This window comes from Trichoderma asperellum, chromosome 5 (genome assembly GCF_020647865.1).
Source record: "Trichoderma asperellum chromosome 5, complete sequence".
NCBI classification, from domain to species: domain Eukaryota; kingdom Fungi; phylum Ascomycota; class Sordariomycetes; order Hypocreales; family Hypocreaceae; genus Trichoderma; species Trichoderma asperellum.
Window position 1 is genome coordinate 1,450,615 of NC_089419.1, and position 25,357 is coordinate 1,475,971.

General features: G+C 51.1%; 7 protein-coding genes across 8 annotated transcripts; 5 read left to right on the forward strand and 2 right to left on the reverse strand.

Annotated features, from left to right (window-relative positions):
- Positions 1-568: 568 nt before the first annotated feature.
- Positions 569-6,076, reverse strand: TrAFT101_008644 (uncharacterized protein). 2 transcript variants are annotated; one of them, XM_066128392.1, is made up of 5 exons: positions 4,773-6,076; positions 4,165-4,706; positions 3,661-4,108; positions 2,582-3,590; positions 569-2,480 (listed from the first exon to the last, which is right to left on the reverse strand). In XM_066128392.1, the coding sequence occupies exons 2-5, from the start codon at positions 4,296-4,298 to the stop codon at positions 784-786; spliced, it is 3,288 nt and encodes a 1,095-aa protein (XP_065984511.1). In that variant the 5' UTR covers positions 4,299-4,706; positions 4,773-6,076; the 3' UTR covers positions 569-783. The 2 variants fall into 2 exon arrangements, with proteins under 2 accessions (XP_065984511.1, XP_065984510.1); XM_066128393.1 differs by having other exon boundaries at positions 4,169-4,706; positions 4,773-6,016.
- A 1,603-nt stretch (positions 6,077-7,679) lies between these two features.
- TrAFT101_008645 (uncharacterized protein) lies at positions 7,680-10,999 on the forward strand. The gene is made up of 2 exons (XM_024903736.2): positions 7,680-10,369; positions 10,483-10,999. The coding sequence occupies exons 1-2, from the start codon at positions 8,291-8,293 to the stop codon at positions 10,651-10,653; spliced, it is 2,250 nt and encodes a 749-aa protein (XP_024761938.1). The 5' UTR covers positions 7,680-8,290; the 3' UTR covers positions 10,654-10,999.
- Positions 11,000-11,204: 205 nt separating this feature from the next.
- On the forward strand, positions 11,205-12,879 carry TrAFT101_008646 (uncharacterized protein). The gene is made up of 2 exons (XM_024902454.2): positions 11,205-11,851; positions 11,946-12,879. Exons 1-2 carry the CDS (start codon positions 11,429-11,431, stop codon positions 12,666-12,668), a joined length of 1,146 nt encoding a protein of 381 aa, XP_024761937.2. The 5' UTR covers positions 11,205-11,428; the 3' UTR covers positions 12,669-12,879.
- Positions 12,880-13,505: 626 nt separating this feature from the next.
- On the forward strand, positions 13,506-14,666 carry TrAFT101_008647 (uncharacterized protein). The gene has a single exon (XM_066128394.1). The coding sequence runs from the start codon at positions 13,811-13,813 to the stop codon at positions 14,330-14,332; it is 522 nt and encodes a 173-aa protein (XP_065984512.1). The 5' UTR covers positions 13,506-13,810; the 3' UTR covers positions 14,333-14,666.
- Positions 14,648-16,197, forward strand: TrAFT101_008648 (uncharacterized protein). Its single transcript, XM_066128395.1, has one exon. The coding sequence runs from the start codon at positions 14,762-14,764 to the stop codon at positions 16,025-16,027; it is 1,266 nt and encodes a 421-aa protein (XP_065984513.1). The 5' UTR covers positions 14,648-14,761; the 3' UTR covers positions 16,028-16,197.
- On the reverse strand, positions 16,091-20,760 carry TrAFT101_008649 (uncharacterized protein). The gene is made up of 3 exons (XM_024907938.2): positions 17,001-20,760; positions 16,535-16,944; positions 16,091-16,471 (listed from the first exon to the last, which is right to left on the reverse strand). The coding sequence occupies exons 1-3, from the start codon at positions 20,394-20,396 to the stop codon at positions 16,354-16,356; spliced, it is 3,924 nt and encodes a 1,307-aa protein (XP_024761936.1). The 5' UTR covers positions 20,397-20,760; the 3' UTR covers positions 16,091-16,353.
- A 1,831-nt stretch (positions 20,761-22,591) lies between these two features.
- Positions 22,592-25,258, forward strand: TrAFT101_008650 (uncharacterized protein; the record flags this gene model as incomplete). Its single annotated transcript, XM_066128396.1, has 1 exon — positions 22,592-25,258. One exon carries the CDS (start codon positions 22,592-22,594, stop codon positions 25,256-25,258), a length of 2,667 nt encoding a protein of 888 aa, XP_065984514.1.
- Positions 25,259-25,357: the final 99 nt, after the last annotated feature.

Genomic DNA, 25,357 nt, shown 5'->3' on the forward strand with positions numbered 1-25,357 from the left:
TGCCGTATTGGAATGAACGGAGAGTGAGGAGAATACGTTGCTTTTGGCCAGAGAGCCCGATCTGGAGGACTCCTGATGATTGGAGTTTCGGTTCGTATCTTGTCAACGCTGTGGCTAAGCAGTTGGTTTTGTCCCCTGTGCGCTCTTGCCTTGCCGGCTTGAGCCTTCCAGGTCCCGAATATGTAGTCGCAATCGTTTGCTATTGGATGAATTTCTCTGTTGACTGCTGGAGGAGATGCTCTGCGCTTTCGCTTTGGGGGCGCTGAGTTGTGGTGCCATGGCATTTTGATGCGCATTTTTTTTTCCAGGAGACGCCGGGGAAGTTGAAGAAGAAAAGTTTGTTTTCTTGTGTAACGAGATTTTTCAATTTTTATCAAGTAGTACGATGTAAAGTCTCTCATTAAATGCGGGCAGCTTTTCTTATATTGGATGATAGCGGTTGAACAATTTCTGTGTTCATTTTGTATTTTCTCGCGGTTAACAGCATGAGCAACAATTGGGCTTGTTCTGTTCAAGCACAGTCGCCTCTGACATCGTTCGTATTACAATCATATCAATTGAATATTCTGTTCATATTAACAATGTTGTACGTCAATTTGCTATTTATATACAAGAAGAAGAGATGGACCCCAGTTTCAAATTCGCTGCCTAGTAACTTAGAATCAAATGCATACAAAGATGGCTCTCGCTATTTTCAGATAAAACTCAAAGGTATATTTTTCATTTCATATTCTTCAGCCCAATGTCGCAGTAGAATGGTGTATAATGGACAGAGAAGTCTCTTCACAAGCTCACCGTGACTGTCATGTTGTTGCTCAACACCAAAAGCGCAGGCGGAAGGTCATGGCACAGCAGCTCGACATCCGACAGGTACTGAATCGTACTATCTACGTTCATATACGTCCCCTCGTTGGGTATCGGCAGCGTGCTAAGAAGGACAGCCGTGTCTTTCGAATTCTGTTGCATCAGCTCATTGATAATCAGATGCTGTGCTCTGCTTGGCAGGTCGTTGAAGGATAAGGCGACTCCTTGTGTTGAGTATGGAGCGCCTTCTGCGTTGCCTGCTTCGACGCCAGATCTATACGACTGCACAAGATTGGGAATATTTAGGCTGACATCTCCTTGGTCAAAGTTGTTGGGATATTGGGATTCTCTCCGAGAATGGGATTGATAACGGGATTTAGTTGCGCTCGCGCGTGAATAGTATGTTGGTTGTTCAATGTACGACTTCGAACGTGGTCCTCCTCCTCTCATATTCCTCCTAGTTCCAGGCAATGGCTGCGACGGAACATTCAGTGAAGATTGTCGCGAGAATGATGGACGGTCTATTCTAGGCGTCGTAGGGCTCGAGGAATTTGCGGTGGCGAACCCAATACGAGAGCTGCCCTCCTCCGTTGTAATTCTCATCTCCGGAACAGGTCGACTGGAAAATCGAGAGGCGGACGACTGTCGCGATATGCTTGGCCGAGGCGTTGATGTATCATCGTCTCCGGAACATCGGTTGACCGAAGATTTAACAGGGCTGCTTGGCTGATAGTTACTGCGACGGGACTCGTGGCCAGCAAGCTGATCTAGATTGGGAAAAGATTCTATGCTCCTGATGTCAATCTTGAAGCTGGTCCTCTGACGGCCGTTTGCTCGAGGGGTCGCGTCTAGATCAACTTCGGGCCCCTGTCGAGGAGTTGGAGAAAAGACTGAGCTGTATCGATGCTGCGCTAAAGAAAGCGGCTGGGATCCAGACATGGTGCCATACGATGGAGTAATTGAGGGATGACCGTTGGTGGAGTTTCCATGGCTAGTGATTGTATCAAAAGAGCCATTTCCGCGCATCTCGGGAGGCGAGGGTTGCCCTCGTGGAGCATTCGAAGATGACGACTCGGGCAATAACGGGTCTGTCACGGATCGCACCGTACTTATAGAATCTGTGTCGCTATTGGTTTCGTAATCCGAATCAGAGTCCTCAAAGACTTCCTCGTTCAGATGGTGAGTGTGCATGCCGATGTTAATGCCCATCTTTGACAAGGAACCGATATTCGGTTTCTTGGGCATACCGGGAAGATCCAAAACACTCGAGCGCCGTCTCCGCGACTCAGGCTCTTCGTGTGGATTGTAGACTCCTGGCCGTCCAGCGGTTGAAGTAATAATGTGCGCTAGGTGTGTAAACTCTTGGCTAGTTGACATGGGCTCAGATTGTCCACGAAAGTCTTCCAGGTCGTTCCACCATTCTTCATCCCTCAATGCGTCGCCAACAATGATTTCACAGTCTATGCTACTGCCTTTGCCATTGATGATACGCTCGTACGTGTCCAACTGGCCACATGCCAGCCAAAAGACTCGAACTTCAGCCTCTATGCGCAGCTTCTCCAAAAGGGCGCGGACTCGTGCCAACTCTTCTTGGACTTCGCTTTCGTATTCAACAAAGACCATGACTCGCAGCGTGTGAGCTCGTTTCCAAGTGTGAACACTGCGGAGAATGTGGCCTAGTTGTAAAATGAGCGTGTCTATCAGATGTTAGTCCTTCCCAGAGGACCAGAGTGTATATGAATTGTTGAGTGAGGAGAACCAATGCAATTATACTTACAGGTGTCAAAATTAGAAGTCAACATATTTTTACCCTCGGACGAAACTTCGGCAGACATTTGGATCGGCCACAAGTCGATATACTTCTTTGCGTTGCATTCGTCCTTTCGAGGCGTCTCTAGGGCGTCAAACCCGTATGCCACCGCTACATTCAACCGATACATCAAAGTCAAGTCCTCCAATGCTGTCATATACTCTGTGGGAGACATCATATCCTCCGTACGAATCGCATCAGTTGGTAAGAAGCCTTCCATCAAACGGGCTGATGTATCGCCACGGCGTCGTGTAGAGGTTCCGCCTTGAGATTTTGGCGGACGATTCATTTTAGAAGCCGGAGCCATTGGAATGTCCGGCACTCGTAGTCGATGGCTAGATCTCCGTAGATCTTCCATATTGTAAAATCCCAGAACGGCAATATTGGGCCGCATGCCCCCTAGGCCTGAGGACAGGATGAGATTTCGGATACCCCAATTAATCGAAGGCGACATGGTTAGCTGGACAAAGGCTTTGATTCTTGAAAACTCCGATATATAACGTGTCCAAGCCTGTTGCTGCAGTTTCGCCTCATGAACTCCTGTGTTGAAGTCATCCGTTACGATAACGTGGCCCAGGATGTAAAGCGAACCTTTCTTCAAAGAATTGCAAAACTGAATTAGCCTCGTTTGCCGTCGCGGGTTATTCACGAGGAGTATGATCTGTGGTCTCCAAAACTTGATATGCTCGGGCTTTAATCTCAAGAGATACTTTCTCACTTGGTGGTAGATGAGATTCTGTGAGACATCCCCCCAGTGCTTGGGCGGACAAAGGTAATGAATCAGCAAGAACACTAGTATGAGAGCACAAATTGCGGTTGAAGCATAGGCTTCGTCGATAAAGAACATGGCTGCGGCGGAGAAAAGGCTTCCCAAAAAAGCCGTCTCGGCACTGAAGAGCTGGAAGCCAGGTCTGAAATTAGGAGCAGATCCGATTTTTAATAGGAAACAAGCCAAGTTCATAACAAAGAATGTCATCTATTTTTGTTTATTAGCCGAGTATCGAGAGAAAGAAGGGGGGGTATATGTCTTTGGCTCCTGCACTTACCTGATAACCCATAGAGATGAGAGTGGCGATTTGATTCAGGTCCGCAAAAAGGGCGACTTGGGCGATGGCATAGGTTAAGAAGATGGCAAATATCGGTTCATCACCAATCTTAGTTCCTCTTCCGAAAACAGACAGCCCTGGAAGGAGCTTATCCCGAGCGAGCGCTTGAAATAGCTTGGCTGAGCCGATAACCCCCATAAGAGCCGAAAAGAATGTAACTGCACATTCACCGGCCAGGATAATAGGGGCATATAAGCTTGTGAGAGAAATGACATTATTATTGGCCAGAAAAGATTCGTGAGTAGTGGCCGCTGCCATGGAGATGATGACTGTGAAATACACGATGAATGTTGTAAGGGTAGCCCATAGTGTTCCATGCGGAATAGCTTTGCTTGGGTTTCTCAAATCACCCGACATAGAAGCCCCGGCAAATATTCCCGAGGTAGCTCTGTTGTTACAACTATTAGTATACATCGTTCGCTAAGGATGAATAGTGGAATGTACTCGCGGGAAGAGAACACCAAATAAGTCACGAAATGTCTTGAGGCCTTCGTAGCTGCTATCAGAGGGCCGAGGTGCAAAGTTTCCAATGAGCGTATCAGCACTGATGCCAGTGAAATTGACTCCAGCTGTAACATCCTCGAACGGAGACTTAAAGACGGCTGATATTGGAATGCTCAGAACAGCCACTGTAAGGATGATGAGCAGTGCATTTGAGGCTTTTGCGAATGTTGATGAGCCAAGCAAGCAAAGACATGTGCAAAGCACTAAAGCGGCTGTTTGAAGTCCATAGCCAGTCCAGTACCCTTGAGGAAAGTTGGATCCCATGTTAAGTCGAATGCAGTCGATGAGACCAACTACATTCATTGCAGTGTTTAGAGCTTGAGCTAGATAGAACAAGATGCCGATAGAGCCACCAAACTCCGGGCCGAGAGACCTAGAGATTAAGTAATAAGCACCGCCGCCTTTGACTTCTCCATTGGACGCGATAGCAGATAGAGAGAGGACAGTGAGCAGATCAATGCAATAGGCGGCGAGGAGAAGGCCTGATATGGTGAGAACACGTTGAGAATGAACGTTGTAATGTATTGCAGTTCTTATTTGCGACTTACCTAGGATTCCGATGAAGCCAACTTGTCCCAGGATTTGGCCAAAGCGGAGAAACATGAGAATGCTCAGGATATTGAGGTATACGGGGATATAGACGCCAGATATGGTGCCTAACCCGGCGCCTCCAGTGGCCTTTGCAGGCTCCATAGATACCGTCAAAGAGCCTTTTCTTTCTGGTGTTTGATAAGGCATGGGGGGATGCTTTCAGAAGTAGGACGCTCAAGGTCGCGTGGCAAGAGTGCGAATATTGTCAACGAGCGTGGAAGTCCAGAGGGCCACCTCCATCCATCCAACCAACCCTAGAACCTGGCGCGCTGCAATGTCTTGAATATAACCCAACGGCGGTAATACGTGAAGAATAAAGGTTGTCTAGGTGCTATAAATTGAACATGAGAAAATATAAAGAAAACAATAGTGCCATAGACATTCTCCACAGCTCTGTCAAGCCACAAGTGTAAGTAACGGAGAGGCCATCAAAAAGGACACGGGCCGGCACTTGGGCAATGGCGTTAATATCAGTATCTGAGCTAGCTGCTGAACTTGTGTAAAACGCCGTTGAGATCAAGCAATCATTCAAGGCCGGCGTCATGCCAAGGGTCTGGGATCTGCAGCGGGGCTTGAGCAGCGCGAGCGGCGACTCATGTAAGAGAGGAGAGAGCCATCGACGCCATCATGCCTGACAGTTCCCGAATAAAGCTGCTACCGAAATCAAGTTTGGGTGCATTTTGTGCATGTGTATATGCATGCTCTATCACCTATAATGGCTCTCTTTGACGGATCTATATGTACGATGTCGTATCGACCCTTTGTCAGTCCAGGAGAGGCAGCTTCTATTATGTGGGCGAGTCTTTGGCGCTGCCTACATGTACACGGGGGTTTACACCGCAACGACTTGTTTGCGGCATCAAGTCTCAGCACTCTAGCGGCATAGACGGAGCGAATAGACCTGCTGTGCGCTACGAACTCGTATGGAGTGTTAGTGCTGGGCTAGCTGGGCTCAGTGCTGGTCTCTGCTGGAGAAGCCACAGATCAGGTGGGAATGGCAGGCTCCGCAATCGTGCGATGGTGGTGTAGAGCATCGTCGTCATCCCAGCAATGGACAGGGCGATCTTCAGCCGGTCCTTGCGGGACTTGGGGAGCATGATTTGTGGGCGGTTTATGGCTCTGAGTGTCTAATCAGGAATCGCAGCGACAAGGGATGGTCACGATGTGCCATTGCCGATGGTAGGGCTGCAATATGTCGTCGACGCCGGCTTCTTTCTTTCTTTCTTTTTTTACTTCAAACAAGGAGAGCCGCCAATCTACATATCCATGCCAAAACCAGATGAGTGAAGCGACATAAAGAGAACCTAGTCTCCGAGAAACGGCTGGGCATATGCGTGGCGATCATTCTGGCTGCCCCGCCTCTAGGCGATATCACGCGCCATGACGGCATTCCGAGCCGCCGCCCAGCACAAGGAGTGCTGAATCCTTTCAGCAAATAGCTAAGCCATAGATTTACTAGCGATGAAAGCGCACTTGCTGGGCTGGACCCTGGAAGAAAAAGCAAGCACTTGAAGAGTGTGCATGTATGGGCCAACGTATGTACGAATGTAGGTACCTTAATATAATATACATGTCCATATCGGACCATCTGCACGGAGAAATTCGGTGGACAATCATCGTTAGTGTCGCATCGGCTCGTCCCGTGGTATTCCAACGTTGGCAAGTGCATCATGTTCTGCTACTCTCTGGCCGCCTGTGATATGTGCATCGAGATCTGAACCATCCGGAGAGAAACGCGGGGAGACGCATGGCTGCGCTGCCACAGCCTTCATCTTCAGCAGTCATCTGAATGTGTGGTCAGCCTCGTGATAATGCTGGTGGCTCGCCGTTGTGTGCTTGTTTGCGCAGATAACGGGCGTTCGGTGTCCGCCCCGCCATCCAATGAGGCTCATGTTCTTTCCCGCCCTTACCCGAAGGCTTGGTCTTGGGGCTCTGGTGCTGCATGGACTGGGATGCCAGGAATTCGACTGCTGACAGAAAAGTACAGGGCAGAGTCTCATGCTGTACGTGTACATAGCTGCTTTGGGCATGAGCATTACTGTGGTCGCAAGCACCGCAGACATCGTGCACTCTGTCCGGGCCTTGTGCGTCAGTGTTATCTATATCGGACTGGACACGGCGTCACAACAGCTGCTGGGAATATCAATCACAAGTAATGAAACAGTCTCAGGCAAGTATCAGATCACGTAATATATCGATTCGTACTGGTATGAGACAGAGCGAATCAGCTCTGCCGTCTCCGTATCTCGTATTCCCGTTATCGGCTCTCTCTCTTCATGGTTCCGATAAGCGTCGATTTGAGACATGTAATTTAATGCCACCCATCTTAGTAGATGCGGAGCAGGACAAGTAATATGTACATCCAGCTACGTCTGACTATGCAGAAGATGAAGTACTGCTTTACCAAATATGATGTATATGACTGGGAAAACAAGTTTCACATATTAAAAAAGACGAAGAAGAAAATAATTACGGGCTCGACGAATTTATATCCCGATAAGTGTTACAAGTCCATCTGCGGGTTGTGCCGACGGATATCGACCGAGGGCCCTGATCAAGTAAACCCCTCCACACCCTGCTCTTCTTCGTTTGATATCGATGAGTCAAATAATGTCATTCGCGCGGTGGTGCCTGCGTGCTGGATGGATTGGCCAAAAACTGTCGTTGTATTATAACGCAGGATTGTACATGTCAAATGTGTGTTTGTATGCATGCATGCAAGCCCTATCTCAACTGCCCTTTCAAGCGCCGCCCCGTATTGGCTGCTCAATAACAGCCTGCGAATCGCGCCTTTTGGGGCCGATCTCTCGCTGTCATAGCGGGCCTTAGCCGCCGGAGGCCCACTGCTGAGCCCCCCAGCATGTTCTCCCTAGCAGTCCCCAGTAACTGTGGCCCCCTAGCACAGTCACCAGACCGCAGCCGCCACAGCGTGGGCTGGCGCAGGCTGGAGCCCTGACGACTACTACAAGGTACTGTACAGTCATACCGCTATCGAGTACCTAGCATAGCGCCGGTGCCAAGGCGAGCGCACAAGTACCTCGCTACCTGAGCTGCTTTAGTGCGGCGTTGTCCGTCATTAGTGCAGGACCTTTTGGCAGCAGGCACGCACTCTCGTGGCTTCGGCCAAAGAGACCCGGGCAGATTAGCTTGCTCTCTCTTTCACTTTCCATCATCTCAGCCCTTTGTCCTTTCTCCTCCTCCCAGAGACTCCCAATTGAATCAGCGTCGGCCAAGGCAAACACAGCAGCCTCAAATCATCGACTCATCCCGCGAGCCTCGACCTTGGACGCCGCCGGCGCTTTATCATTAATCTGCCCGTGTTTCGGTTTGTCACCGAGTCTCCCTCGCGCGGTTCGCATCCTTTTGGTTCGCCGACGCTTTTCAACACAGAGCATCAACACTTTTCGTCTGTATCAGCCCCGATATGCGATAGGAGACCAACTCTAAGCTAAACAGAGCTTGAATATCCGCAATCATGTCTTCACCGTCGAGAAGCGGGATACCGCAGGACATCATGGCGAGGTCTTCGTCACCTAGCCTCTCCCAGCAGCGGCCATTCTCGTCATCTCTGCCCCGAGACGAGCTCACCGCGAGACTTGCCGAGCCCGTGCGAGCTGGATCGCCCATGAGAAGCGGCTCGCCTCGTCCGGGATTCGCAAAGCCCGAAGGCGGCGACAGCCCAGCGTTCGCCCAAGGCCCTGGCGTATCTGCTCTGGCTGCCGCCTTGTCCGACTCCCTGGGACAAACGCCGCCACGACACGGCACTCCTCCAGCCCGCGTCAGCACACCGCCGGTCCGGCCGTTATCTCCCGGAAGAGGCCGCTCTGCCACACCGACAAATTATGGCTCCTTTGACTCGAGAAGCCGCGTTGGGGCGGAGAGCACTGGGCCATACGAGGACCCGGAGATTGTCAAGAGGCATTTGGTGCAGCCCAGTGAAATGGATAACCCCACATCAGAGGCATCATCCGAGACTGGCAAGGGCAAACAGGCTGCCGATTTCGGGGTTGGTACTACTGGCCTGCACGAGGACGAATTCTCGAGTCTGCGTCTGCAAGGTGGGGATGTAACACGGGGGATCTACAAGTGGACTGAACAGGCAGAGGCCAAGACGAGGATGCAGCGTAGCAAGAGTTTTGACCACTCAAGACCCGAGCCTGAAAACGACACCCTTGACATCAACTCCATCAAAGTGCCAGGAGGCTTCCGAAGGAACCACCTGAGGAGAAACGTCATCAGCCCGTCTGGACACCACGAAGATGGTTATGGAGGTGTCGATTCCCCGGGCAGCAATCAGCGACCCCTATTTACATCAAGCTTCCTCGAATTCTTGTCCATCTATGGCCACTTTGCCGGTGAAGAATTGGAAGAAGACGACGAGGTTCTCGGCCCCAACGAATACTTTCCGTCTGGCGAAGATAACGGCGAAGAAGAAGAAGAAGAGGCAATGGAGGACAGTGCGCTGCTTGGTCCCTCGAAAAAGAAGCGCAAGAGAAAGGTCCGTGGCGGTAGCGGGCAGAATGGCCAGATGAACGCCGCTCTGCTGCTGCTCAAATCCTTTGTCGGAACTGGTGTCTTGTTCTTGCCGCGTGCCTACCTCAACGGTGGTATGATGTTCAGTAACCTTGTCCTCATTGGCGTGGCGCTGCTGAGTTACTACTGCTTTGTTTTGCTGGTTACGACACGACTCAACGTCGAGGGCTCGTTTGGTGACATGGGCGGTATTCTGTACGGAAAATGGATGCGAGCCATCATCCTTGCCTCGATTGTCCTCAGCCAGATTGGATTTGTCGCCGCCTACATCGTGTTTACTTCAGAGAACTTGCAAGCCTTTATCTTGGCCGTGACAGACTGCCAAAGGTCTATTAGTATCCCGATGTTGATTCTCTTGCAGATGATTGTCTTCCTGCCGCTTTCTCTCATTCGAGACATTGGCAAGCTCGGATTTACAGCACTGATTGCGGATGCCTTTATTCTGATAGGGCTCGCGTACCTCTTCTACTACGACGTCTTGACGCTCGCCGCCAACGGCCTTGCCGATATCATCATGTTCAACAAGAAAGACTGGACGCTCTTCATTGGTACAGCCATCTTTACTTTCGAGGGTATTGGTCTTATTATCCCCATCCAGGAATCGATGAAGCAGCCGGAAAAGTTTCCCAGGGTCATGTTCCTGGTCATGATTATCATCACTGTTCTCTTCACCGTCATGGGCGCCATCTCCTACGCTGCGTACGGATCCGAGACGCAAACTGTTGTCCTTCTCAACCTGCCGCAGGATAACCGCATGGTCAATACCGTGCAGCTCCTCTACTCGATGGCCATTCTACTGTCCACTCCGCTGCAAATCTTCCCTGCTATCCGTATTGCCGAGACTGCGCTGTTTACGAGGAGTGGCAAGTACAACCCCTGGATCAAGTGGCAGAAGAACATCTTCCGCTTCTTCTTGGTGGCGATGTGCGCTGGCATTGCCTGGGGTGGTGCTGACAACCTGGATAAGTTTGTGGCTTTGGTGGGCAACTTTGCCTGTATCCCCTTGGTCTACATCTATCCTGTAAGTAACCCCTTCTTCTTCTTCTTCTTCTTCTTCTTCTTCCCCCCTCCCCCCCTTTTATCCCTAATTATACCCGCATCAATTGCACAATATACTGACTTTGCTTATTATAGCCTCTGCTCCACTACAAGGCAGTCGCACGAAACAAGTTTTGGCGATACTCCGATATTGCGCTGTGTATCTTTGGCCTCGTTGCCATGGTTTACACCACTAGCTTGACCGTTATGAGCTGGGCCAACTCCGAGCCCAAGCTCCCCGGATACTGCGACCGAAGAGGCACATAAGCCTGACTTTGGCGCTGAATTATCAGGTGTAGGGGGAAGTTGGAGGGAGTGAGAAGCCCAGAAGGTAAGGTATTTATCTCAGCTTTTATTTCTTTTGTTTCTTTGATTCGTTTTATTCTTTTGGGCATTGGGATAGCAAATTGGACGAAGGGCATTTTATATGGGATTACTATTCAGACTGCAAGGAATTCATTGTATAGAGGAGGACATACTTTCAGTATTGTGTATTTAGGCATGGGCGATTTCACATAGAGATTTCCGTACAGACAGATACCGAGAAAGAGGGGAAGAGGGTAGCGATATTTGCAGCATACTGTTTTCAACTAATACTACTACATATTTTGGGTAACAATTATTAGCCGTTCTCAAGGCATAGTCTGTCTACTTCATCGAGCTTTATAAACATTGAGCCTTGCATCATCATACACAACCCGCCACTACCAGCTTAGCGCCGTGGGGCCGCTCCGTGGTGGGGATTTTTGCTGCCGGGCAGAGGCAAAGAAAATGCCAAAAGCCCGCATCTCGGTCTCCGAGATTCTTGGACCTTTGCTGCCACTATTACTACTGACCCGTTCCGATTCGCCATCTTTTGATTATCCCTGCATTGCCAATGGAGAGCGTCGGGCTTAGTGCTATCACCACTGCGAGCCCGTCGTGACTTGTACATGCCGATTGCCGCCTTGTTAGAATCTTTTTTTTTTCTTCTTCTTTTCTAGCTCTATCATAGCATAAACATGTCGAGCGTTGGCATCCGTCTCTGCCACTTCTCACCAGTATGTCGTTGCGGATACCTCTCCACCCGCCGCTGAGGCTGCTGCCATCGTCGCCTTACCAGATCCAGTTCCAAATTCCTAGAGCTTGGCTGTCTCCCCGTCCCAGCCCCGTCCCAGCAGCGACAATCGCAGCAAGACGAGGCATCGCCTCAAGGGCTGCGCGACCGCCGCAACCGCCTCCGTTTCCCGTCGTGCCCTCCTGTCCGTCGCCGACATGCGGATGCGCCGACACGCCGGCCATGCCAGACGGGCTGGAGATTGACCACCAGAACCCGCTGAATGGTGTCATGGCCGGATATGCAGAGCATGTTGTGGTGTGTACGGGCAAGGACGACTGGCTGTCCAAGATTGAGGACGAGAACAGCGGTGACAATCTGGCAGCGGACCTGAAGGAGCTTTTTGGACGAGGGGGGAAGTATACGGATGTAAGTGAAGTGAAGTGACGTGAAGTGAAGCGAAGTTCGAAGCTGGAAATGCTTGGGTGGGAACTACAGAAGCTAATGAGTTACGTATAAACAGCCGTTTCATCACATTTCCGTGATCAACTCTTCGTTTCCGAGCTCGGTGCCTCCCAGAAAGGCAGTCCAGTCAACGTCCGCCTACCTGCTACCGTCTTTCAAATACGTCCCTTTCCTACCGCGCGTGTCATTCGACAGCGTCAAGGCCCTCGCCAAGGGCTTCCTACTGCCGGAAAAGCTGCACCGCGCCCACGACGGACTATCGCCCGCACACCGCGATCGGCTGACTCGCAAGGAGGCATTCCAGGGCCTTCTGCCTGGCGTGCAGGACGTGCAGGACGTGCTGGTGCTGATATGCGGGCATGGAGGACGGGATTTACGATGCGGCGCGATGGGTCCTGTCTTGAGGACGGAGTTTGAAGAGAAGCTTGAGATGGCAGGGTTCAACGTTGCCAAGGACGCGGTTCAGATTGGGAGCCTGGATGGCGAGGAGACGAAGAGGATCGAAGGGAGCAGCAGCCCGGACAAGAAAGTGGCGAGGGTTGGGCTGATTAGCCATGTTGGAGGACACAAATTCGCTGGTAACGTGATCATCTATATCCCGCCTGGTTTTACGAATGCAAAGGGCGAGAAACATGCCTTGGCGGGATGCGGGGTTTGGTACGGGAGGGTTGAGCCGAAACATGTGGAGGGACTTGTGAGAGAGACGGTGATGGGAGGACGGGTGGTGGAAGACAAGTTTCGGGGAGGCATTGATGCACAGAGGCGGATATTGAGGTTGTGACGATGGTTATGATGGTGGTTGGCGGTGGCCTGATGATGAGACAGAGAGTAAGAGTGTGGGTTTGTATTATGGATATACTACTAGTCATACACATAGTAATACAGGTTAGATAGATTATGTAGACGCTTCAAGACGAAATAGAGCACGCCGAGCTGAAGAAGAGGAAAACGTGACGTCCAAGTGCTCGGAATCAGAGACATCGGGACCCTGCATCTACTATGGCCGCCAGCATTCCGGCCTCATCCGGCGTTCGACGGATCGGCAAGCGCTCGGACAATTGCCTGGGTTAGGCAGCTTCGATCCGCCCACAGACGGCGATTTAATTTATTTTATACATTCGCATGTGATTACCCCAGTTTGCCCAGCTAATACGGTAACAGTGAAACCCGCCGCAAGCCATGGGGCTGCTTCCTGCGAGTATAGCCGCCCGCCCATCCATAATATAGCCGCCCCATGTCTGTATGCATGTACATGCCATGCCGCTCTTGGCGGAATCCATCGCTGAGAGTGGGCGTCTTACAAGTGCCGCGTCTCGCAGCGTGAACCACTGGCTGGCTGACGGAGGTGGGCACATGGAGGCAGGGTGTTGGCACTACGAGCAGGAGGACATCGCCATACGACTCCTGTAAGTATTACTGGTCGTGCTACTGACTGACTGACCTGTGCTAGTGTTTGAATATCAAACCATATTCTTTGTCTCGACCCACCCTGTTCCATGCATCGAGCCTGATGACTGCATGCGTCGCTGAGTTGTGTGTGCTTATACTCTAATAGTCGGGGCTACCCGAGATTGAACTTGTTCGGACAGCCGCGAGTACCTATATATAAAGGCGAAGGACCCACGAATCGCGTCCTGTGTACGGAGTGGGCTCCATACATGCTCGTGATACCGTGGAATAGCTCCCATTTTCGTGCTGCCGGATCCGGAGTTGAGTTGCGCGTTACACCCAAAACGGCCTTTGAACGCCTGTGACGTCTCTTTTTACCTAGATAAAAAGATAAAAAAAGGCGTTGACCTTTATCTTTTCTTTTCTCTCTTTCAGAAAAGACAAGGCTGTTTCAAAGATAAGGAAAAAAAAAGGGAAGGATAGAAGGCACAACAAGAGACAAAGCCGAGCATCGGAGAAACGAACGCAATCAGGATGGCTTCAGCAGACCCCCTCAACGGCCTCAAAGTCTCCATCACCCAGAGCAAGACGTCGCCGCCGACCATCATCGCCACCGTCAAGAACACCAACTCGCACCTCGTCACCATCGCGGAATACCAGTCGCCCTTTGACCAGCTGATCCTCGAGCTGGGCAACCTCGCCATCTACCCGGGCTCCGGCTCCTCCAGCGACGACAGCGACAGCAGCACCGCAAGCGCAAGCAACACGCCGCTCGACTACCCTACAATCCGCCTCAAGCGCGCCTGGCCCCCGCCAAAGGAGACCATGGTGACGCTCGGCCCGGGCGAGAGCCAGACGGCCGAGATTGTGCTCCGCGATCCGGTGCCGCTGCGGCGCCTGGGCACGTCGGCGACGGTGAAGCTGAGCGGCCAGTGGATGTCGGTGTGGAGGCGCCGCGCGGAGGATATTGACGAGGCGGACTGGGATGATGTTTCGAACCCGGATGAGTTTTCGGGCCAGTATGAGTCGAATAGCTTGGAGATTTTGATTGCTTGAATTGAATAATATCTATCTGTTGGTTTTGGTTTTGAGGGGGGAGTGGGATTTATTTATTTATTTATTTATTTCAGATTGTTAAAAAAAGAACAAGATGGAGAAATGGTGAATTGGCGTCTGGGGGTTTTTTTTTCATGTATGTTTAGGAGAGAAAGCATTTTATGAGGATGGAAATTGCATCTGTTCTGCTTTGTTCTGCTTTGCTCGGTTGCGAAATATATGGGAGCACGTGACCCGTCTTTGATCTTTTGTTGGTGCTTTTTTTCCCTCTTATACGCTTGTGATGGATGCATCTTTTTAAGCAGCATCTCATTATTTCATTCGTCTCTATTGCATCATATTTTCTTTTCTAAAAAATAAAAAAAAAATTTCATCTTAATCTTTTCTTTTTAAAAAATCTACTCAATTCAACTCGCAAATACCTAAAAAATGTCAAGCCGAGGAGCTGTCCTCTCGGCAGCCAGGCTTCATAAAGCTCATCTCACAAAAGCCATCTCAATAAGAACAGCAACACCCTCATCTATACAATGCTGTTCTCGACAATACGCCACGGCAACCACTAAATCTCACGCCAAGCGATCAAAGACCGTTCCTATTCTCATCACCACCGCCATCCTCGGCGGCTCCATCATCTACTACTCCACCACTTCTTCCAAACCAACCCTCCTCAATGCCGACTACTTCGCCCCTTACACAATAACTTCTCGCGAAGCCGTCTCGCCTACATCATTCGTCTTCACAATCTCGCCTCAGCACCATAACCCTTCTCTCCCATATCTCACTCCCGACACATCTTCATGGCGCTACCCCCAATGGTCTGTCGAGTTCAAACAGCCCCAAGTCCAAATCGCCCGCCACTACACGCCACTACCGCCTCTGGATGGCGAGGATCCTTCAGATGGAAGACTTAGATTCTACGTGCGTGCCATAGGAGGCGGCGAAATGTCCCACTATCTTAGCCGCCTCCGTGTAGGCCATGACGTCTGGTTACGAGGACCGCATATCGGATTCGATATCATGGCAAGACTCGGCAACATGAAGAAAGTCGTTTTTCTGGCTGGCGGGACAGGCGTCGCCCCAGCAATGCAAGTCGCTCAGGCAGTGTTGGATCAAAGCCCGGAAGCACACGTGCATCTCCTCTGGGCGATAAGAAAGAGAGAAGAGCTACAGCGTGCCAACGGCCCGGCGAGAAGACGGCCGGCGTGGTGGCAGTTTTGGTCTTCAGAGAGTAACCAACTGGTAGAACTGGATTCTCAATTGCAAGATCCCAGCCCTGTGGCGCGACAGCTCAAAGCCATGAAGAACGCATACGGCAAGCGGCTGCATATCCAAGTCGCCATTGACGACGAACAAACGCAGTTCCGTGAGTCAGACCTTCAAAAGGCCATCTCATCGGGGAACCACCAAGGTGTCTCACCCATCGCCACTCCCGGATGCCGTTTACACGACTCTTCAGCGCTGGAATTGGCTCCCGAATTCGAGGCTCCTGCAGCAGCTGATGACTGTAAATGCGGTGCTGGAGCTGGGAAGAATCTTTTTGTGATTTCCGGCCCGGATGGCTTTGTCGCTCACTACTCGGGTCCTAAGAGATGGCTTGAAGGGCAGCAGATTCAGGGTCCGGTGGGAGGTATTGCAGGACAGCTTCAGCGAAAATATCCAGGGCTAGCGAACGAATGGCTGGTGCTGAAGCTGTAGCGTTGGCGTATTATAGATTTAAATGCATAATAAAAAGGACATAATAAAAAGGAATATAGAGCTGATTATGGCCCAAGATACGTAAATTCATAGATGCGCATATGTACACTAACATATTCAAGCGTGTTGAGAATTGAGTGTATTGAATCTTCAAATATCTTCTTCGCCAGAAATAATAACAATAACAACCACCATCTATGTGCCTACATTGCAACGCATAACAAGAAAATCGCTCAGTCGCCAATACGCCACATCCCCCTTCTCTTCACTTTTTACACATCTCAAACCGTGGACTAAAAAGGAAAAGAGAAAGAAAAAGAAAAAGATCACCTGTTCTGCACCTTTCTATAAGAGGGAGGCTTCATCGTCCTCCTAATTAGCTTTCCTGCATACGGGGGGATCAAGGAAATAGATCCAATGGCCAACACACGCCAGACAAATCCCCTGACAAAAAAAAAAAAACAATTAGCTATTATTCTTACTTGAACAGGGGGTGCGGAAACATACCAGGTGATTAAAAATTCAAGGTCGAAATAGTCGCCCAAGAACGGCAGCGATCCGATATAAAAGATAAACGTTCCCACAATGCTGAAAATCATGATAGGGTGCCACGTCGTGATTTCGATGGCCACCATGAGAAGCTCGTTGAGCACTAGAACCGTGTAGCTGACGGAAACCATTTTCGGGCCGTCTACTTCTGTGAGGATCTGTGAGAGGCCTTGGATCATGCCGCCCTGATAGACTGACACGAATACCCAGACGAAGAATGTGCGGTAAGACAGAGAAGCGCCTGAAGTAAGCTCCTTGTATAGTTCGGGGTACAGATTTGCCAGGTCCTCGTCTACGTCCTTGTCCAGGACGAGTGAAAGGACGGGAGCTGCAGTGTAGACGGTAGCATAACCAACCATCAACCAGTTCTATTCCATGTTAGCAGCGGAAAAGATTAATAAGGAAAAAAAAAAGATTTACATACCTTGTACAATCCCTCGGGTTGAAATTTCAAGGCTATACTATACATAGTTTGGCAGACCGCAATAATGAGACCACGATGAATGACAAACTGGGCCAGTTTCGCACTGCGATTGTAGCTGTTTCGCCCATGCCAAACCAGTAACTTGACCAGATGGCAAAACTGCTCGATGGAAAAGTCGGCGGCCAAACTAGCCTGTCGACCCTCCTTACCAACGATACCGACTCCCACGTCGGCAGCCTGGATCATGGAAACATCGTTGCCACCGTCGCCAATACAGCACACCCGCTTCTTTGTGTATTCGCGGATGAGCTTCGCTACCTCAGCTTTCTGTGTGGGCGAGCATCGGCAGGCAACCACAGTAGGCAGCATAACGGCAATGGAGATAAACTCGATGCGAAAGTGAGTTAAGAAGAGTGCAAGACTCTCTCCATCGATCAGCAGACAGGCATCCGTTTTGCTTCGCAAGAAATCCAAATGCTCCTGGGCATTGTCCTTCCTGTTGAGCTTTGCGACGGTGTATATGTATTGGCCCCGTGCGACTAACTTGGAGCTAATGGCCACACACCTTGCCGTCTCGACTTTGTCTCCAGTGAGCATCCAGATTTTGATACCAGCGTTTCGCAGCAGTTCCAGCGAGGGCTTGACGTCTTTTTGCAGCTTATCCTCCACACCAGTCACGCCTAGCAGTTCTAGGTCGCTCTCAAGGTACCGCGAGACAACTCGCTGCATTCCAGCATCTCTTCCTGTAATAGAAAGAGAAGCCTCGTGGTACTGAGAAGCGAATTCTTGATACTGCTGATGCGAAAGTTTCTTTCGCCCGACAACAAGAGTTCGCAATCCTTCACGCGCCATGTTGGCTGTCTCTTCGTCAAGCCAGTCGTTTGCCGCCACAATCGGGCTCATAACGGTATCTGCGCCCTTTTGATAGAACCAGATTTCGCCGTTGCCAAGGCTGGAGTTGGTATCGTGCACGTTCTCGAGAAATTGAACGACGATTCCCATGCGCTTGCCTTCGGATGTAAACGGAAAAACGTCAAGGATTCGTACGCGGACAACAGGCCTTCCAGTCTCAGTCGACTCTAGCGTCATTCCTTTGCGGTCCCGATATGACAGTTTCAGGCCCACAGATTCAGTCCATCGGACAATTGCAATCTCATCTGGAGAAGATGCCTGGTAAGAGGTCACCTCTTTGCCGTCTTCGATCTCCGATGTTGGTGTAACATTGTGGCAAAGCGCGAGCGCAAGGACAGCGTCTCGCACACGGGATCCAATTTCACGCCGTGTACGAGTAGCTCCTAGGTTGACCGTAGTGGACATGGCTGAAGATGGAGTAATGAGAACGGTCTGAGATGCAGGATCAGTGGTGGGCTGGATATAAAAGGCCTGGCGAACATATGACTGGACTTCGTCCATGGCTTCATTGGCATATGAGACCGTTCCAATATGAATCTTCTTCATCTCCATGTCATTCTGAGTTAGTGTGCCAGTTTTGTCGCTCAATAGATACTCAATTCGCCCCAAATCTTCTGGAATGGTGCTCGTGCGAACGACCGCCCCAGGAATACCTTTATCTCGCTGTATGAATCGTGAAAATGCGCTTTTACCCATATCGAGATTCACTCGAAGACTGATCGGAACGATAGTTGAGAACAAGACCAAGAATCGCATAATCTTAATGTACCAAGCGTTTTCGCCACTCTTCTCAAAGCCTTCCAGAGCCACCAGTATGACAGACAAGGCAAGCGTAAGAGCGCAAAGAATCTTTGTCAATGAGTTGATCTCGTATTCCAAAAGTCCAGTTTTTGAGCGGGAGGGAGAGGTAGACAATGCAGATCGGGTTTGCGGACCAGTATATAAGATTGCGGCGAAAGTGGTCCCCTGAGATGCAATAACAGTATTCGCCCAAGCCGTATTGTCGATAGATAGCGCGGCTGATTTAGAATCGCTGCTGCTTTCACCGTCAGACAGGGCTTGCTGGCTGGTCGCAGCTTGTCTAGTAGGCATCAGCTCAACCGTCCCGACGAATTCGTTGACTTTCTTGTCGGGTTTGCCAGCTGTTATGCGCAGGCGGACAAATTCTTCCAGAGCAATACTTTGAGTGAGCGGCGAGGCTAATCTGAGTTTCCAATCCGTTTCTCCATCCAGCTGGTCAGTTCTGATGAATGTTTCTCCAGAAGGACCGCTGTTCGCATGGTCGTTCTGGGACGGTATTCTCTCAGGGGCCTTCCCCTTGGCGCTAGAGCTAGATTCTCCCTCTTCAAATGCAAGCAAAGTCTCTTCCTCCTCTGGTTCGGTTGGTTCGTCCACTGACGGGTTAGTTGTAGCCCCCTCGGTAGAGTGGCATTGCAAGATTACTACGTCAGCTGGCACTCGCTGCCCTTTGGTAAGTTTGAGAACATCACCAACTCGCAAGTCTTTTGATTTGCGGCTTATTTCTTGAACAACAGAAGTTGGCTGCTCTCCATCCTCATTATCCTCCTGAATGTCGGTGAGGTCATGACGTTCGCCTTGTACTTTTCGCGGCTTGCGCCTGACTGTTTCTGACTTTAACGGCCTGCGCGGCTTGCTATTCCTTGTGTAATTTCCCGGTTCTGAAAATCGCAGTACGTGATATTCTTCTGAGTTTGCCTCGTTATCCCTTCTCCGCCGATCAATATCGTCATATGCCTCTTTCCCCATAGTAATGCAAAGCACAAAGGCTAGTGGAGCAATGTAGGTTGATAAATAGCCGATCCGAAGGGCAGGTATTATCTGTGATAACGCAACCAGCAAGAAATACATGTTGAAGAAGAATGAAAACTCGTTATACAGAGTAACGGGAAGAAACGTGAACGCTGTATATTTGGCATTGGAGATGATGTTGGTCGGAAATCGAGAGGTTTGCATGGAGCCCACGGCAATCATTCGTGCAGATAACGGATCATCTTCTTCCTGCTCCTCTGTTTCTTTGTCATCATGCTTCTTCCGTGACATGAAGTTGGGTAGTAGTCGAAGTATTGAGCCGAAGCGCCCAGTTGGCGGCGGTCTTCGATTCGGCGAACCCTGATCCCCCAGCAACGGCGCATCATCCTCCCCACTCCCGCCTGCTTCCGACCATGGATGTCTAGCTTCATCATGATCGCCTATCAAGTTTTGTTGCTCAAGATCGTCTGCGTCTTGGCGATTCCGACCGAGGTCTCCATATCCACTATCTCGCTTTGTGCGCCGCAGCCCACCCATACGCAAGTTCCTTAGAGCTATCCTGGATGCCCTCTGTTCTTCAGCGGGGTGGTTTTGCTGCAGCTCTCGAGCTGGCTCTGTGGAAATGGGGTCAAGCTCTTGGATATCAAGGTCGAGGTCAGAGTCGGAATCGTTAGACGGAGACTCGGGCGGTTGGTATGAAGGTGAAGGAGGCATCCCGCATCAAGCTGATCCCGGGGCCTCAGTGATATGTAACGTTCTGCGAGGGCTGCCGCTGTAGCCGGATGCTCATGCTGCAAACCTGAGCAAGAAATCGGCGAATTGAGCGAGCCCTGAGAACGTGCGAACAGATTATGACGGTCGGTGGGCGAATGCGGCGGGAAGCATTATTCGGTCTGTCAGATGCCTCCCGAGATCGCCCAAACGGGCCTTATATGTTGACAGCTGTTGGCGTACGGTCCGTCAGCGGAATCTATGAGTTAGACGTATATATTCTTCTGTCAAAAGAACTGCTGCTCAAGCTATTTGTTAGTTGTAGCTTGAGAGGGAGCCAGCGCCAGTGCTGGTTGGCTGTATCAAGTCTGGTTATCAAACACAAGGGATACGTAAGGCTCCGCGCTAATTCCCGACGCCAGGGGACTTGGTCGCATCAGAGCCTTGGTGGGGCGCCGACAGCAGCCACACGTGCGCTACAAATAGCATGTACCTAGCGATCGCTGGAATTGCGTAGGTAAGCAAGATGATGCATAAAGTTGCATTCATGTGTATGTGTGTATCTTCAACAGAAGCCGAAGTCGTCATCACATGATGCAGATGGATGCCTGATGGGCGGGTATCTACAGAGGACAGCTTGGAGGCTTTGACAGTTTTTGACTGATGCTGGGAGTTTACAGGTTGTTGTGAAGCACTGGGTACTTGGTAGGTACACGGCAGCCTAGAGACTTACGCAAGAGGTCGTCACCAAGAATGCGACTCTGAGCAGCTCTCCTCTAGAAGAAATCGACGCAAAACCACAACAGCAGGGGCTGGAAACTAATAAGCTCCTCAGATGAAGGGCTTTCTCCAGCTATGACCTTGACTGATACCGTGCTACCGCCTACGGCATGTATTATCATTAAGGTTACGGCGTACGTGTCATTATCTACAGCCACGCTGAGGGCCAACAGGAGCGCCCTATTCAGGTATTTTGCTTGCGCATGTGCCCGCATCTAAGTGCTACATCCAACCGTACCAGTACGACCTGTATCCTGCAGGCGGCTTGCGATGGCAGCACCGACTGGACCGAATCGCTGCCCGCGCCAATAAGACCTTCCTGAAGAAGGCTGTCGCATCTAGAACTACTGCGGGGATCGTTCCCGTGGCACAGGGATGGCATATAGCGAATGCAGGTAAAACAGCCGGTGAATCGCGGGGCTCTGCCAGTTGACTCATGGATGGCCGGAGCTCTGTCCATGACCGTAGCTGAGCAGACATACAGCGACTGGATATGGACAGATATACGACTTCAAATAATCCCATGTATACCTAGTATTGTGCGGAGCTTATAGGCCGCGAAGATAAGAGCTGACGCAGTGGAGGTCGGTGGCCACACGAGGCTGACGATATCAGAAAGGGCCATGTGCGTAAGACTGTGTCTGTGCCTATGTATGTGGTCCGACCTGGGGGCTGCTAGTGCATGCATGGGATTCCAAAGCGCCGGAGCGCCATTCGGCTCTTGACGCTGCTGCTATGGTAGATAACATCATCTGTCTCAATGGACAACCATCCCGTAAATGCATTTGCTCCGCCGTAAGAGGGAATTCGGCTTAACATTCTCAACATTCCTCCGCGGCATCAACACGCTCGTTGGAGGTGGCATGTTGCGCCGGCTAAGCCTCGGCGTCCTTCAAGGTTACGGTGTTGCTTAATGACGGAATGTGACATTAGTACTTCGCCGCGGTAAGGAACACATTGCACCACGGCCTCTTAGGCGAGTATTTTCCCACTACGCCGCTAGCGCAGAGGTACTCAGTACCTGCTGGACGCCCGTGCTCTGTGCTCGGCTCGCTTCTTCTCCTGATCTGCTTCTCCAAGCATTACGTGCCAACTGGCCCTTGTCGTTCTTCCCATCCAAGGCCTGCTTCATTGACATCCGCTGTTTTTTAATGCTACCCTTGCTCCCGAACATGATCTCCATTTAAAGCATCCACCATCTTCGCTTTCGATTCGATTCGATTCTGTATAAGGTACATACTGATACCTACTTGCTCGTGTCCTCGCGCGCACTTCGAGATATCGATACCGAGTCCGATATCCGATGTTGGCTGCGCTGTCTGCATTGGATTCCGGCTGCTAACATATCTGGCCAGTAAAACAGCTTGTGTTTCGCGCCTTGCTGGCGAGGAGTTGTTCCTTTCGACCTCCAATTGATCATGGCTAGCGAGCCGCTCACCTCGTCATGGAATCCGGCCTTGATGCCAAACAGCATCCATGATATCGGAGCACCCCACGACGAACACATAATACCATCAGCATCTGCAGAGCCCTTACCCGAGGCCTCAGATTATAGTCCGGCACATGAAGAAGAGCAAAGCAGCGTTGATCATCATCACGAGGACGAGCATGGCGCGGAAGACCAGTCTTTTCCCAGTGGTGGCGGCGTCGAGGAAAGTGCTGAGCTGGCCTCAGAGACGCATCCCGTAACGACTGAGGAACCCACGGAGCCACCGGCACCTGTAGCGGAGAGCCAGGAAGAAGATTCGACTGAGCCGGCGACCCGTACTGTGCAACATTCGAGCTCCATGTCCTTTGCTCGCACCGTTTCGACCGAAATCAGTTTCGGCGATGACGACGATACTGAGTGGACTCTGTCGAGGACCGATACAGATCCCTTCAAGTTTATGCCCCCGTCCGAGAGGTCAAATTCGTTTCCTGTCGTACCACTCATGGCAGAAGATCCTGAGCTTATCGACGAGACACCTCTGCCATCGAACCAGGCGCTTGACGTACTGGAAGAGATGGAGCGAGATGTTCATATTGAAGAAGAAGAGTATCAAGCTGATGCGCATTCTCAGTTGACCTCAAATTCTCTGGATAAACCTTCCAAAAACTCTCAGTACAGACATGCACCCTCTACATCTATAGGCGGGGACATCCAATGGGCTGAGGATGTAGAATCCGAAGCGCGATATGAAGAAGGCGTACCGTTGATACCGCACACAGAAGCCAGCTCTAAACCTGCAGCTAGCAGTGAGAATACGCACATTCCTTCTTTTGACGACGACGATGACAATGAAGATGACGACTTTTTCAATCAAATTAACCATTCCGAAGCTGACGCTACTAATAAAGGCGAGGAGGCAGAGCCATTGCAACGGAAATCAACTATGCAGGTCCTGGCATCTGCAAATCAAGAACCTCCTTCTCGTCAGTCAACGCTGGACGAAACGCTCGAGTGGGATGAAGAGGGGTTTGTTGCCCCGGATGTCCAAGTGACAGAGGAGCCCGAAGCGCTTGAAGAGGCTGGCAATGCAAATGAAACGGAGGCTCCCTCAACTCAAGACCTCGCGTCAAAATGGCAAGAAGCGTTTGCTGGTGATGACGATGAAGACGATTTCCTTATTGAAAACACACCAGCAGGAGAACCAGAAGTAGACGCAGCCGCGTTCCTGGGCAGTGACGACGAAGGATTGCTGGATGATCTCGACGAAGCCCAGCCCCCAGCACAAGCCGTACCATTGAGCTCGCAAACAAATAGTGTGGCATCAACACCCGCTTTTGCGCCGTCTTCATATCGACCTGCTCTACAGCGATCTGCATCTGCGTCTGCCTATACTCCTGTCACACCACCATTGCAGTCCCCGTTCTATGGTGCTCCAACCCAAGGAGCGGCTCCTCAGCCTCCGCTACAATATGGCCAAGCCCCTCCACAGCAGGTAACGGAATCGCCAAAAGCCCAAAGCTTTGCCGACAAATCAAAGGGAGGATACTCTTCACCTTATGACCTACCCTCAGATTTGGTTACCTCTACAGTGAAGCCAAGGAAACGAGCTAGTATGCAGCAACTACAACTGGGCAATTCATCGCTTCAGCCACCTCCCCCTCCGCGAAGTGCCAGCATGAGTGCCACCGAATCCGGCCCTCCAAGTGGTGGTATCCAAAAATCGCCGCTCTTACGGCACAAATCGGGGTTCTTCGAAGATTTACCCACCGCACCGAAGCCACGTTCGATGTCCAGGTCGAGCAACAGAGCAGCCTCTCCTAACCCGTATGGCCTGGCCACCTCTCCCCATGGACCGTCTCCTTTGAGCCCTCCCATGGCAACCCAGATTCCGCCTGCAGCTCCCAGCTCCGCCCTAAAGATGAATCTTGTGGCCCCTGAGCGAGTAAACCCATACGCGCCTCTCCAATCGCCAAATGCTCCCCTGCCTTCACCAGCTGCCAACGCATCCAGATATTCTCCAGCACCCCCTCCCCAAGGAGCTGGCAGCCAAAGTGCGCCGCCGCCCATGAATCGATATTCTCCTGCGCCACCCGCCCCCAATCCAACTGCCACCTACAATCCAGCAGCCGTTTCAGCAACGCCGCCTCAAGCTGTTTTGCCCCATCTTCCGCGGACCTCCAGTCCGCTGGCACATTTCGAGATTAGCAGCGACAAGCCATATGGTGCTAATGGAGAACCTGTCCACGCCGAGCGACGAGCTAGTTCCTCGTACGAACCGAGACTCACTCGCGTTGCTTCTCTTCCCCCTACCCGCGAGGTTGAAGAAGAGGACGACCTGGTTCCTATTGCTCGTCAGTTGAGCAACACTCGCTCGCCACCACCTTTGCCCACTCCTTCCGCTCAGGCTACGTTGTCTCCCCCAAAGCGACCAGGCTCTGGCTACATGCCTAACAATCTTCCGTCGACTCAGCCCGGATTTGTCCCACCCCCTCGTGCTCATACGCAGTCTCCAGGAGCTAGTAGAGGTGGCCAGTATGTCCCAAAGCCTGCAGATGCTGCTCGGCGACCTGCTTCTTCACACTCGCCTGTGTCCCCCCCGCCGTTAAGATTGCCTATACTTCCCATGCCCAGCCTCGGCCGCCGTCCCTTAATATGAATATGATTGCTCCTACGGACGGACGAGAGCACGATCCCCTTCAGAGATGGCAAGGTGTCCCCATTTTCTCTTGGGGAGTGGGTGGTACCGTGGTAACTT

Bases quoted from the DNA above. Each gene is read 5' to 3' on its own strand.
- TrAFT101_008644 (XM_066128393.1), bottom strand. From the start codon at position 4,962: ATGCCTTATCAAACACCAGAAAGAAAAGGCTCTTTGACGGTATCTATG. The intron at 4,109-4,168 runs GCGAGTACATTC...TTGTAACAACAG, and splicing joins TTATTTGGTGTTCTCTTCCC to AGCTACCTCGGGAATATTTG. The intron at 3,591-3,660 runs GTAAGTGCAGGA...AAACAAAAATAG, and splicing joins TCATCTCTATGGGTTATCAG to ATGACATTCTTTGTTATGAA.
- TrAFT101_008645 (XM_024903736.2), top strand. From the start codon at position 8,291: ATGTCTTCACCGTCGAGAAGCGGGATACCGCAGGACATCATGGCGAGG. The intron at 10,370-10,482 runs GTAAGTAACCCC...TGCTTATTATAG, and splicing joins CCTTGGTCTACATCTATCCT to CCTCTGCTCCACTACAAGGC.
- TrAFT101_008646 (XM_024902454.2), top strand. From the start codon at position 11,429: ATGTCGTTGCGGATACCTCTCCACCCGCCGCTGAGGCTGCTGCCATCG. The intron at 11,852-11,945 runs GTAAGTGAAGTG...ACGTATAAACAG, and splicing joins GAGGGGGGAAGTATACGGAT to CCGTTTCATCACATTTCCGT.
- TrAFT101_008647 (XM_066128394.1), top strand. From the start codon at position 13,811: ATGGCTTCAGCAGACCCCCTCAACGGCCTCAAAGTCTCCATCACCCAG.
- TrAFT101_008648 (XM_066128395.1), top strand. From the start codon at position 14,762: ATGTCAAGCCGAGGAGCTGTCCTCTCGGCAGCCAGGCTTCATAAAGCT.
- TrAFT101_008649 (XM_024907938.2), bottom strand. From the start codon at position 20,396: ATGCCTCCTTCACCTTCATACCAACCGCCCGAGTCTCCGTCTAACGAT. The intron at 16,945-17,000 runs GTATGTAAATCT...AACATGGAATAG, and splicing joins AACCCGAGGGATTGTACAAG to AACTGGTTGATGGTTGGTTA. The intron at 16,472-16,534 runs GTATGTTTCCGC...TTTTTTTGTCAG, and splicing joins CTTGAATTTTTAATCACCTG to GGGATTTGTCTGGCGTGTGT.